Source organism: Bombus vancouverensis, chromosome 4 (assembly GCF_051014615.1).
Source record: "Bombus vancouverensis nearcticus chromosome 4, iyBomVanc1_principal, whole genome shotgun sequence".
Lineage (NCBI taxonomy): Eukaryota > Metazoa > Arthropoda > Insecta > Hymenoptera > Apidae > Bombus > Bombus vancouverensis.
This window is the reverse complement of record NC_134914.1, coordinates 12,489,241-12,501,603: the sequence shown is the minus strand read 5'-3', so window position 1 is coordinate 12,501,603 and position 12,363 is coordinate 12,489,241. Positions and strand designations below refer to the sequence as shown.

The 12,363-nt window shown below is 29.4% G+C and overlaps 3 protein-coding genes across 5 annotated transcripts; 1 reads left to right on the top strand and 2 right to left on the bottom strand.

Annotated features, from left to right (window-relative positions):
- On the bottom strand, nt 1-2,015 carry Idh (isocitrate dehydrogenase [NADP] cytoplasmic). Its single transcript, XM_033333836.2, has 3 exons — nt 1,885-2,015; nt 1,623-1,788; nt 1-1,360 (listed from the first exon to the last, which is right to left on the bottom strand). The coding sequence occupies exons 2-3, from the start codon at nt 1,635-1,637 to the stop codon at nt 152-154; spliced, it is 1,224 nt and encodes a 407-aa protein (XP_033189727.1). The 5' UTR covers nt 1,638-1,788; nt 1,885-2,015; the 3' UTR covers nt 1-151.
- Nucleotides 2,016-2,959: 944 nt separating this feature from the next.
- Cul3 (cullin 3) lies at nt 2,960-10,068 on the top strand. Of its 3 annotated transcripts, none has more exons than XM_033333822.2 (14): nt 2,960-4,048; nt 5,161-5,544; nt 5,621-5,824; nt 5,902-6,081; nt 6,166-6,540; nt 6,742-6,912; nt 6,996-7,103; nt 7,172-7,349; nt 7,432-7,691; nt 7,786-7,955; nt 8,028-8,166; nt 8,257-8,384; nt 8,482-8,540; nt 9,765-10,068. In XM_033333822.2, exons 1-13 carry the CDS (start codon nt 3,989-3,991, stop codon nt 8,504-8,506), a joined length of 2,382 nt encoding a protein of 793 aa, XP_033189713.1. In that variant the 5' UTR covers nt 2,960-3,988; the 3' UTR covers nt 8,507-8,540; nt 9,765-10,068. The 3 variants fall into 3 exon arrangements, with proteins under 3 accessions (XP_033189713.1, XP_033189714.1, XP_033189715.1); XM_033333823.2 differs by having other exon boundaries at nt 9,751-10,068; XM_033333824.2 differs by lacking the exon at nt 9,765-10,068 and adding an exon at nt 8,665-9,729.
- A 44-nt stretch (nt 10,069-10,112) lies between these two features.
- Nucleotides 10,113-12,359, bottom strand: Ubc10 (ubiquitin conjugating enzyme 10). The gene is made up of 4 exons (XM_033333842.2): nt 12,219-12,359; nt 11,793-11,888; nt 11,337-11,523; nt 10,113-11,267 (listed from the first exon to the last, which is right to left on the bottom strand). The coding sequence occupies exons 1-4, from the start codon at nt 12,243-12,245 to the stop codon at nt 11,098-11,100; spliced, it is 480 nt and encodes a 159-aa protein (XP_033189733.1). The 5' UTR covers nt 12,246-12,359; the 3' UTR covers nt 10,113-11,097.
- Between the last annotated feature and the right edge of the window lie 4 nt (nt 12,360-12,363).

Genomic DNA, 12,363 nt, shown 5'->3' with positions numbered 1-12,363 from the left:
TTGCAATATATTAATCTTACTTTTATTCATATCATTATGTTCCATCTTTGTAATCTAACATATAAATAGATGCAACTCTTTTCCCCATAACCAGTAATAATATTTTTCCCATGTATAGTTAATACTTTGATGTTTGATTTGGATATTGCAGTCATTTTAATTGCTTCTGCAAATTTTCTGCTAACTTATTCATAAATTCAAATGTTTCTAAGTAATCAGATCTAGTAACGTTACTCATGCCTTTAATGCAAATTGCAAGGTCCTTTGTCATAAAACCTGATTCAATGGTATTAATACAGACAGATTCTAATGTTTCTGCAAATTTTTTAAGATCTTGATTATTATCCAGCTTTGCACGTTGGAGTAAACCTTTTGTCCATGCAAATATGGAAGCAATTGGATTTGTTGAAGTTTCCTTTCCCTGTTGGTACTGACGATAGTGTCTTGTAACTGTACCATGAGCAGCTTCTGCTTCTACTGTGCGTCCATCTGGACAAATTAAAACTGAAGTCATCAGACCCAGAGATCCATAACCTTGTGCTACAGAATCAGATTGAACATCTCCATCATAATTTTTACAAGCCCATATAAAACCACCTTCACTCTTCATTGTATATGCTACCATATCATCTATCAGGCGATGTTCATACCAAAGTTTCTTGGCTTCAAATTTATCTTTGTATTCTTTATTATATGTTTCTTGAAAAATATTTTTAAATCTGCCATCGTATTGTTTAAGAATGGTATTCTTTGTGGAAAGGTACAAGGGGTAATTCCTTGACAGAGCATATTGGAAAGAACTGTGAGCAAAAGCTAAAATACTTTCATCTGTATTATATTGAGCTTGTGCAATTCCAGATCCCTTAAAGCTATGAACTGTATGTGAAATTTTTTTCCCATTATCTCCAGTCCATGTGATTTCAAGTTTACCTGGGCCAGGTACCACAAAATCAACAGCTTTATACTGATCTCCATGAGCATGTCTACCAATGATAATTGGTTGAGTCCAACCTTGTACTAGTTTTGGTATGTTTTTACACAAAATCGGTTCACGGAAGACTGTGCCACCTAAGATATTTCTGATAGTACCATTTGGGCTTTTCCACATTTCTTTCAAGTTAAATTCTTTTACTCTGTTTTCATCTGGAGTAATAGTAGCACATTTGATTCCTACATTATACTTCTTAATAGCTTCTGCGCATTCTACAGTCACCCTATCATTAGTAGCATCCCGATTTTCAATACCTAAGTCATAGGTATGTAGTTCAATATCTAAGAAGGGTAAAATGAGTTTCTCTTTAATAGAATCCCAAATGACTCTTGTCATTTCATCACCCAAGATATCAACAACAGGTCCAGCCTAAAAAAGATAGGATGCTTGTGATAATGCAAAATTAATTATGCAAAAAAAATTATTATATGTATTTATTTTGCGCATAAAAAAGATTTCTTTCTTGAAATAGATAAAATAATGTAAAATAACTATTGGAATACCGAAAATGTTATCAGAATTAATTAAAATTCATATAGGAAAGGTAGGTATTATACGAAAAAAAATATTTGTATATAGGTATATATAGACGTTAACAGATGTCAGTTACATAGCTTTACTGATTGCTTACCTTTATTTTCGTCATTATTCCAGAGGAAACGCTAAATGTCTTAGCGAACAGAAGTGCTGGATTATCAAACGGTTGAGAAATTTTTGGCGATAATATTCGTGAGAAAGCAATGAAGTTACTACCCGATCCGATATAAGCTACGCTTCTTATAAATTGCACGTTTGCTCTAATAAAACGGTGGGGCAAAAACATGGCAGCCTTATCCAAATAATCTTAATCACTTTCGTATTTTTACTATTCGCATGAACCTTATACAACTTACAACAAATCTTCCTGATAGATTCCGATAACAATGAAAATCAAAACGTATCCATATTTTTTATTTCTTCCAAATATATTCCTTAGATATCTTGTATTCGTGTAGGTTATGCTGTATGTTAAACTGTCACAATATTTAAACGTGACAATTTCTATTTGTTACATATTAAAATGTCAAATAACTGAATAAATGTAATGAATTTAAGATTGATTGAATCAGTACTAATGAAATTTTACATTAATAGCATATGATCTCTTATCATATTAATGATACTCCTTATCTATGTTTCTTTATTATCTTTGGAGTTTGTACTGTAGTAGGTAAATAATGTTTACGTTCGAAAATTTAAATGCAACAATTATGCTCCTTTTTCAAGCATGTTCATACATAAATTATATATTTTCGAAAGAAAATATTATTAATCTTTAAAGCTTAAAATAAGCAATCATCTTAGAAGAAATTTTGTTTTGTTAAACGTTTAAGGTTCATTAACAATCAAAATAAACATTTTTAAAATTAATATGATTTCTATTGTATGAATGTACATAAATTATTCTGTGACTATTTTTAAATAGGTCTAAGACAAAAATCCATTAAACATCAATGATTAGCAACTTTACTTTCAGATTTGCATTTTATAAATATATACAACGATTGATACAAGGTCAATGCAAATAATACTCGCAAATACATCATATTAAGTACGTGTTGGTATAAAAGCACTTACTATTATATTCTGTGCTGACTGAAATTATTTTTGAACAATAAATTAAACAGTCTATCTTCGATAATATAATGAGAAATTATAAATGATTATTGTGTTTTAAAAAATACCATATATTAGCTCTTTCTGCAACAGTTTTTTTTTTAGAAGACTTCTTATGTTATCAGCATAATTCTAGATTCTTAAACTACGATAACAAGTAGTTGTCTACAAGTGGAGGGGCAGGCGTTCGCATAAAATAGTTCATGTAAAGCGTCTTAAAATATTGAATCGTTATTGGTTTGTCAAATTATTCCAATAACTTAATATTGTCAAATAAAATTGTATTTAAATCTAGGTTTATATATACATATAAATTCAATATATAAGTATTAAAAATAACGCGATTGGTTCTACTCAAGAAACAAATTCAAGAGTATTATCAATCTGAAGTGAGCCACTTGTAATCGCGGGTAGCTTCCAAACTTATTAAACAAATTAAATTGTAAATATTCTTTGCCCTACATGTAATTATTAAATTTGGGAAATTCGAAGATAAAACGACATGTATAACGTTTATGTACGACATAAAACGATAAAACACGATAGCCTTTTTTCTACGGCGTTGGCAGGATAATGAAATTCGTAATGGGCGAATCTATAGTAACAACAGTGTTCGTGATTCATGTGCATGGAGCATATCGTTGTGACTGATATATTGTGTACCCTATATCGGACCATAGGATGAAAACTCAAGTTTTCACAATCTAAATTCACTATGCCTCGAGAGACGCTGAGAACGTACCAACAATCACGTTAACGTGGTAAAAAAAAAAACCAGCGAAAATTCGTGTGTATTATTGAGATCTGACAGATTCATCGTCTTCGTGACAGGAGTGCGTGAATTCTTTTTCCTTTTCTTTCTTTTCCTTCCGTTTCACCTTTGTTCAACCTCCTTATCTACATTTTCCTCTCTCTCGTCTTCGCCTTCTTTCCCTTTTTCTACTCTTTAACCCTTAAGTATTTTATCCCCTATTTTCACCTGCCGGGTGAAAAAAAAGAGAGCATTCTTTACTCTTCTCCATCCCCCTCTCTCTTTTCTGTCTTTCTCTGAATCTCTCGTTTTTCTCAACCCCCTCTTCCACGACACATCGCGTATATTTTTCTTTTCTTTTACTTAAATGTCCACGATAACAACACAATTTTCGGCTCTCCTACACAACGTGAACGTGGATGAGTGATCGTATTTTCGTACGATAGCCGATCGTCGGCTATTCCTACCTTGTACAAGAAGTGAATGCTCTCTACGTTTAACTGGTGTCAATGTACACACGGTGTAACGTTATCGTAGCATCAGGAAGAGAGCATTTCTAAAAAGAATCCTCGTCCAGCTAGAAATTCGACATGATGAAGAGCAGTGCTATGCTTAAGAAAGAAAGCAAAATGCGCATACGTGCTTTCCCGGTGAGTAGTAACTTCGTTTGTTTTTATTTTTTTAGTTTTCGTTCTTTTTCCCTTTAATATTTATTCGCTCTCGCATTTTGTTTCTTTCCTTTTTCTTTCCCTTTATATTTTTATTTTTCTGTTCTATATATAAACTAATAAGCGCACGTTGTTCTAGTTTATGTATATACATATATATTTTGGTAACCTGTTCTTTTAAATTACATGTCAACTTATAAAAAGTTGCAATAATTCATATTTAGAAATGTCATTGCGTTTTTATCAATTGATTCTCTTTGCAATATTATCATTTTGTATTTCAATGTGTAATAATACATTTCTTCTCTTAAGAATTGTGCATTGTAATATTGTACATTTTATTATAGAGATGAATGTATTGGCAGTTGCTATAGTGGCAAATGAAAAAAGCAATGAAATGTAAATATTTCAATGTTATCATGTTTATTAATGAATTTCAGTTTAATCTGTCATTAAAGTTTGGAACTGTGATTATTATCCACTAAATTTGTGATTGTAAAGCTATATCACTTAAATTATGTGTTAATCAATATGATACTAAAAATTACTTAAACAATACTTTGATACTTATGTTATCATGTCAAATATTTATATGTCCCTTTGTGGTTATAGTTTATATTGTATGTACTTGATTAGAAAATGTTATTTGTTTGTCACTTTTTCATTTCTATCTAATGAAACAATAAAGCATAAAACATGTATTTATACAAGCAATAATACAATATTTATGACTTAAACATAATTATTTATTTAATATTACATTTTTTTTATACGATAAAGGTATTGTAAAAATGATTCATGAAAGAATCATTTTGACTTTATATTAAAATATACAGAATACTAAAGAAAAAATGCAAACAATTAACATAAAGTATCTCAATAATATATATAATACATATATTTTTAGTTGTGATCATTAATGTTAAAAATTATGTTATATAATTTGATGTACCCTATTGAATTTTTTTAGTAAAACCAATATATCTGTTCTATTTGTCTAGTTTTTAATTTTTCATTAAGTTCTAATTCTCAGACATTATTTATCTTGACTTGCAATTATCAAATTAATATTGCATCTATTGCTTTGTTTTTAGACAACTATGGATGAAAAGTATGTAGAAAGTATTTGGGCTCTACTGAAAAATGCTATTCAAGAAATTCAGAAGAAAAATAATTCAGGGCTTAGTTTTGAAGAACTTTATCGAAATGCTTATACTATGGTTCTTCACAAATATGGGGAACGTTTGTATACAGGTTTAAAGGAAGTTGTAACACATCATTTAGAGAATAAAGTTAGAGAAGATGTATTAAGATCTCTTCACAATAATTTTCTTCAAACATTAAATCAAGCTTGGAATGATCACCAGACATCTATGGTGATGATCAGAGATATTTTAATGTATATGGACAGAGTATATGTGCAACAACATGATGTGGATAATGTGTACAATTTGGGACTTATCATATTTAGAGATCAGGTAACTGTTTGCTACTTAGTTCAACAGCTTTTGAAGTAATTGGAGATTTATTGATAATAAATTATATCATTTTTAGGTGGTCAGATATGGATGTGTTAGAGATCATTTACGAGAAACTTTACTAGGTATGGTAGCAAGAGAAAGAAGGGGAGAAGTTGTAGATCGTATTGCAATAAAAAATGCCTGTCAAATGTTAATGTTACTTGGCATTAACAGTCGTCAAGTTTATGAAGAAGATTTTGAAAGGCCTTTTTTACAACAAAGTGCTGAATTTTATAGAGTACGACAATTTCTTTATATTTTTTAACATCATTTAATTTAATATTATGTAACATCATTCTTCTGTTTTTTATTTAGATGGAATCTCAAAAATTTTTGGCAGAAAATAGCGCATCAGTATATATTAAAAAGGTTGAAGCTAGAATTTGTGAAGAATCAGAAAGAGCAAAACATTATTTAGATGAATCTACTGAACCGCGAATAGTCGAAGTTGTAGAAGAAGAACTAATTAAAATTCATATGAAAACTATTGTTGAGGTATAAATATCGTTCTATTGATACAATATATTGTGTTATCATATAAAGTGACAAATTAGAACAATTTACTTTTTTTATTTATAGATGGAAAATAGTGGTGTAGTACACATGCTCAAAAATCAGAAAACCGAAGATCTCGGTTGCATGTACAAATTATTTTCAAGAGTTTTGGATGGTTTGCGTACAGTGTGCGATTGTGTCTCTCAATTTCTTAAAGAACAAGGGCGTGCCATGGTTCAAGAAGAACACGAATCGACAACGAATGCCGTTCTTTTCATTCAGAATTTGCTGGATTTAAAAGACCGTTTTGATCATTTTCTTCATTATTCATTTAACAATGATAAGAACTATAAACAAATGATAGCGTCTGACTTTGAATATTTTCTTAATTTAAATACAAAGAGTCCAGAATATCTTTCACTTTTCATTGATGACAAGCTGAAAAAAGGTGTTAAAGGGGTTAGTTATGTTAACTGTATTTCTATAAATAGGTACTCATGGTAGGTAATACCGTGAAATTTTAATAAATATTTTTTTTCATCATTCTACAAAGGATCGTTTTGTACAAATGAAATACAAACTTTATATCTTGCACCTTAACTTCTGATCATTAATAATGTAAGTGTAAATAACATTAATGTTTGTTATAATACATTTTAGATGACAGAACAGGAAATTGAAGGTATCTTGGATAAAACTATGGTTTTATTTAGATTTCTTCAGGAAAAAGACGTATTTGAGCGATATTATAAACAGCATTTAGCTAAACGCCTTCTCTTAAATAAATCTGTGTCTGATGACAGCGAAAAAAACATGATATCCAAACTTAAGGTAACATTCCTGCTTCTGTTCAATTTATTATTACTGGTATTCACAATATAATATCAATACGTTTTTAATAAATAATATTTTAGACTGAATGTGGGTGTCAATTCACATCAAAATTGGAAGGAATGTTTAAAGATATAACAGTCAGTAACACTATTATGGATGAATTTAAAGATCACGTCCTTACATCTAATGTAAGTTACATACAAAATACTTATAATAATTTTATAAATAATTAATTTTTGCAATTTTCATATTACAGACAAATTTACATGGAGTGGATATAAGTGTAAGAGTTTTAACAACAGGCTTTTGGCCGACACAATCCGCCACTCCAAAGTGTAGCATGCCAGCTGCCCCAAGAGATGCTTTTGATGCTTTCCGACGTTTTTATCTTGCTAAACACAGTGGTCGACAGTTGACGTTGCAACCACAATTAGGTCAGTTAACTAGCATCATTCTATCTTTTCTCTTACTGTCTCTTATTTGACCCACTGAAGTAGATTAATATAATCCCTTTAGGTTCTGCGGACTTGAATGCTGTATTTCACGGACCACGAAGGGAAGAAAGTAGTTGCGGTGGTTTAGATACACCATCATCTTCAAGTTCTATTGGTAATGGAAGTGGTAGTTTGTATGGTAGTGGAATATCCACTAATGGTAGTATTTTAAGCCAACGTAGTAGCAGTTGTGGAAACACGAGGAAACACATAATCCAAGTATCAACTTATCAAATGTGTGTCTTAATGCTCTTCAACAAAAGAGAAAAATTGACATATGAGGTCAGTGTGAATAGTAGCGTTTATTTTTTATTTCTTCTACATCGGACTCCTAATGTTTCACAATTATCTATACAATACATGAAACGTTGCGTAGGAAATTCAAGGTGAAACCGATATTCCAGAGAGAGACTTGGTTAGAGCATTACAATCTCTCGCGATGGGTAAAGCTACGCAAAGAGTGTTATTAAAACATCCTCGTACAAAGGAAATAGAACCATCGCACTATTTTTGTGTCAATGACAGTTTTACCAGTAAATTACACAGGTATCCTTACATTAAAATTGCATTAAAATATATCATAATCGGTAGTTGTTAACTTATTTAATAATATTTCAGAGTGAAGATTCAAACAGTAGCTGCCAAAGGCGAATCAGAACCTGAAAGAAGAGAAACTCGTAACAAAGTAGATGAAGATAGAAAGCACGAGATAGAAGCAGCTATCGTTCGTATTATGAAAGACAGGAAGCGTATGCCTGTATGTAGTATCACTATTAATTACATTGTAATTTATAATTACTCCAATGTTTTACGCTCTTTTATTCCATATTTTATCTTCTTTTTTTAGCATAATATACTTGTAACAGAAGTAACAGAACAATTAAGAGGTCGATTTTTGCCGTCGCCTGTAATAATTAAAAAACGTATTGAAGGTTTAATCGAACGTGAATATTTGGCACGCACGCCAGAAGATAGGTTTGTATAAAAATTATCTAGTATCTTATATTTTATTATTAATTCTCTATTATAACTACTATTATTTTTAACATTGTTTTAATCAATTCAATTACAGAAAGGTGTATACATACGTTGCTTAATGTTCGAATTTAAATGTTGGATCTGTACAAACATGTAAGTAAACTATAATAATGTCTATTTCAAATATTTTTTCATTGTCTCATTATATTTTATCGACTTGTACGTTATATCATCAGTTTTTCATTGACTCGTTCATCAAAATTATTACCGTTTCTAGTGTACTTATACGAACATAATTAAGATGATCACGAACGAGGCATTCCACATCACAACTGTATACAACTCGGACAGATTACTGATTCAACATTCCATTAAGTTATGATAACTATTTACATAAATCAATTCGTATTTTATGTTTTAGGCTTTGACAAACTTTGATATCATCTCTTTATTTTGAATATAGTTATTATATATATAGTACTACGTGTTAATTTTAATTCTGTTAACTTAAAACTTAAAATTTAAAGTATAATTTCATCAAGAAAAAGATCAGTAATTTTATAAGATATATTAAAATAAATTGATGTTGATTGCCTCGAAATTTAAGGAGAGTAGTTACACGTATTTGATAATTGGCTAGTTTGGTGGAAAAGGTTGACATAAAGATAATTGAATGAATTACAATATATACTTCCAAGTATAAAATCAAGTTTTATAAATAAATTCTGTAAAATTATTGATATCCTCTTCCCTGAGCTCATTTCATTATATTTCAGTTGTAAGTGATTGATTTAGCTAAATATATAAAAATACTTTCTGTAATAGAAAATTGTAATTTAAATTTAATAGGATTTACTTGAATATACATTATATACACAAATTTGTTAGTAATAAATGAATAGTGAGTTACAATCATTAAAATTGATTCACCCATTCTATGTATCGTGATTCAGTAATTTTTTATGCTTGTAAACCTATGAATATATCTATTATCAAAAACAACTTACAATATAGCATAAATTTTATTAAACCATTAATGTTAAAGAATGATTTCATTTACATTCGTGATTATCTATTATATGTGTACATAAACAATGTGAATGTGTATCTAAGAATATAATTGCCTCATTTTCAGTGTTTAATTACTTTATTTTAATCATTTTTCATATCCTTCTAAAATTTAATTACGTCCCTCGTTTATTTCCAACAAATTCTAATTTTTTATTAAATCAGTTAAAATCTAGAATAAATTACAATAAAAAAGTAAAACATTTGGGAGGTCTCTACAAGATCCACCTCTTCCACCTAGCTCAACAATTATTTTATTACAATTAAATTAATCCAATTCTTCGTTAAATCGCAGAATATTTATTATAGTATGCCAAAAGTGGAATCTACGAATTTGTAACAGATGCGGAGTTTACTAATGGAATTAAAAAAAGAGTGAGCGCACGAGCTTATATAAAAGACGAAGAAGTTAATAAAGGAATGAAAAAAAAGATTATGATTAAAAACTGTATTACCATGAGCTCGTGTGTGGGCAAATGAAAAACATGTGAAATGCATCATATTTTTATTTTCATTTATATCTTTATTTATTAATATAGAGTTTTAATATTTAAACAAAAGGTTTTACCTTTTCTTACGCAAACTGAATAAAAAATAAAACCCTGTAAAAGCATTCCTTAGTTTTAACACATTTTAAATACAAGAATATCATATTAATTCTGTCCAATCCCTTTTTATTCCATTTTCTAACATTTCTTGTCAAATTAACACGTCACGATAATGTGATCCGTTGATATCGCACATGTTATGTGTAGTGGATCACGTCACGAATGCGTTAAATACAATATTATCTCCTTATTATATACGCATGTAATCAGTGAGTTTAAAATTGTTTAAATGCTAATATTGATATTTCAGAATTTACAGTTGAATTATTATACAGTGTCATATGCCACATAAAATAACGAAATAATGAAGATATTAATTTAATTTTTCGCTGCTTAATAGGGTAATATTACTATAAAAAATAGATATACACGGAAAGTAATTCAATTGTAAATGGAAGTGAAAGATCAAGTTACGAATTAATCTTTTGTATTAGAAGATAAAGTTATATTCTCAAGATAACATTAAGAAAAGTACTCTCAATCAAACTTAAAATCGAAACACGATTACAGTACCAATACGATCAATTTAACAATTACAAATATTTTATGTACATTTGTAATAATTATTTAATGTTTGTGGATTTGATTGATCTGAATCAAAATTTATCCATAATTTGAAGAGTTAACATGTTTGTAATTTCTTAACATTGAAGGTAAATACATTACTCTATGTTGTATTTGTCACAATGAACTATAATTGCTTTGCTTTCAACAGAAAAAAGAGCAGGTGATGTTTTTTATGCTTCCTAAAATCATATGGATCGCATATCCATATAACAACTTCAAAATACAAATTGTATACAATATCATACAGTTAGTTTATTATATTTTTACTTTGCTCTGAAAAATTTGTTTATCCACTTTATAAACATTACAATTTGCACATATTAATATCATTGTCAGTAGTTAACCAATACTGTACACATGTATCTTATTCAACTTGCTTTTCATGTAACAGAGAAGTCTATCATGGTTTGAATTAAATTAGCTGACGAGTGGCAGGCATCATGGTGAGTAAAATTGGTCACTCGTGGTTATTCGTTAGAAGATGACGATTCCCGCCTTTTTTCTGCATGCTTTTTTGTGAACTCTTCTGCATTTTTTAAAAACTTTTTTCTATCCTTTAAAAATTCTTCTGCAAGATCTGCCCTTAAAGGATGCTCTGGTTCAGGATCATTTACTAATGCTATCAGAGCTTGTACAACTGTAAATCAATTATGTATTACTTATTCTTCTATATTGTAACAAGAAAACAATGCAAAGAAAATTTAACCTTGGTCTGTCTTTGTAGCTGGTTTCCAGTTTTCAGCACTTATAATTGGTAAGCACACTTGCCCTTTCTCATCCACATTTGGATGATATATTTTTGTTTTAAAGTTTATCTTTGGAGGCTTAAAAGGATACTCTGCGGGAAAGTTTATTTCAATGCGAAATGCTCCTTTATTATATGGTGGATTATCCTAAAACATTTTAAGAAGAATGACAAGCATGTCTAAAAGAAAAAATAACAAAAAAGATATATGTCAGATATAATTAGAACTTGTATCATTATGTTACCGATTAAATTTTGAAAACGACATATACAATCATTCCAATGTTTCCAAAATCAAATTGTAGTACAGCATTGCGTATATCTAACTATAGTTGTCTTTACAAATAGGATTAGGTTAGGTTAGGTTAGATTAGATTAGATTATATTTCTAAAATAGAATGGTACATCAAAACATACCGGTAGTATGAGACCTTGCCAAGTGAGAATATTCGATTCATCTACTTGAATATTTGTAAAATTTTTCATTGCCGAAGCTCTTAAATCACCTAGTTCCTAAAAGTGATACAATGGTTATCATCAAAATTATTACTAAAAACTATAATAATCAAAAAGACATTCTTTGAACGAATAATGAAAATTCTAATTCATATTATTAGAGAAAATTTTAAGCACTTTGAGGATAAATATTAATAAATAATATTGGAAGTATCCAATATTCTATATCATCATGGGAAACCTCGACATCATTTAGAACATGCTATGAAAATTAATCCTGTTAAACATGTACATGACGAGTGTGTTGAAATGTTGATATTGTATTTTGCAATGTTTTTCACATATTCAATGTACTATCGTTCCTCGTTGACAGAAACTTTGATTTACCTTTTGCAATCTTCTCGTAGCTGCCATTTTGAAAATAAATTTCACTAAAAGTAGTAAAACTTGTCAAGTTCCTTAGTGATGGCTTCACAGCTATTCTGTCTTCGAAAATACCCTAGTATTTTTTATGAAAGTCTTTGGTAAACGA

Bases quoted from the DNA above. Each gene is read 5' to 3' on its own strand.
- Cul3 (XM_033333822.2), top strand. From the start codon at position 3,989: ATGATGAAGAGCAGTGCTATGCTTAAGAAAGAAAGCAAAATGCGCATA. The intron at 5,545-5,620 runs GTAACTGTTTGC...TATCATTTTTAG, and splicing joins TTATCATATTTAGAGATCAG to GTGGTCAGATATGGATGTGT. The intron at 7,692-7,785 runs GTCAGTGTGAAT...AACGTTGCGTAG, and splicing joins GAGAAAAATTGACATATGAG to GAAATTCAAGGTGAAACCGA.
- Ubc10 (XM_033333842.2), bottom strand. From the start codon at position 12,245: ATGGCAGCTACGAGAAGATTGCAAAAG. The intron at 11,524-11,792 runs GTATGTTTTGAT...AAAATGTTTTAG, and splicing joins GGCAAGGTCTCATACTACCG to GATAATCCACCATATAATAA. The intron at 11,268-11,336 runs GTTAAATTTTCT...ATTGATTTACAG, and splicing joins AGCTACAAAGACAGACCAAG to TTGTACAAGCTCTGATAGCA.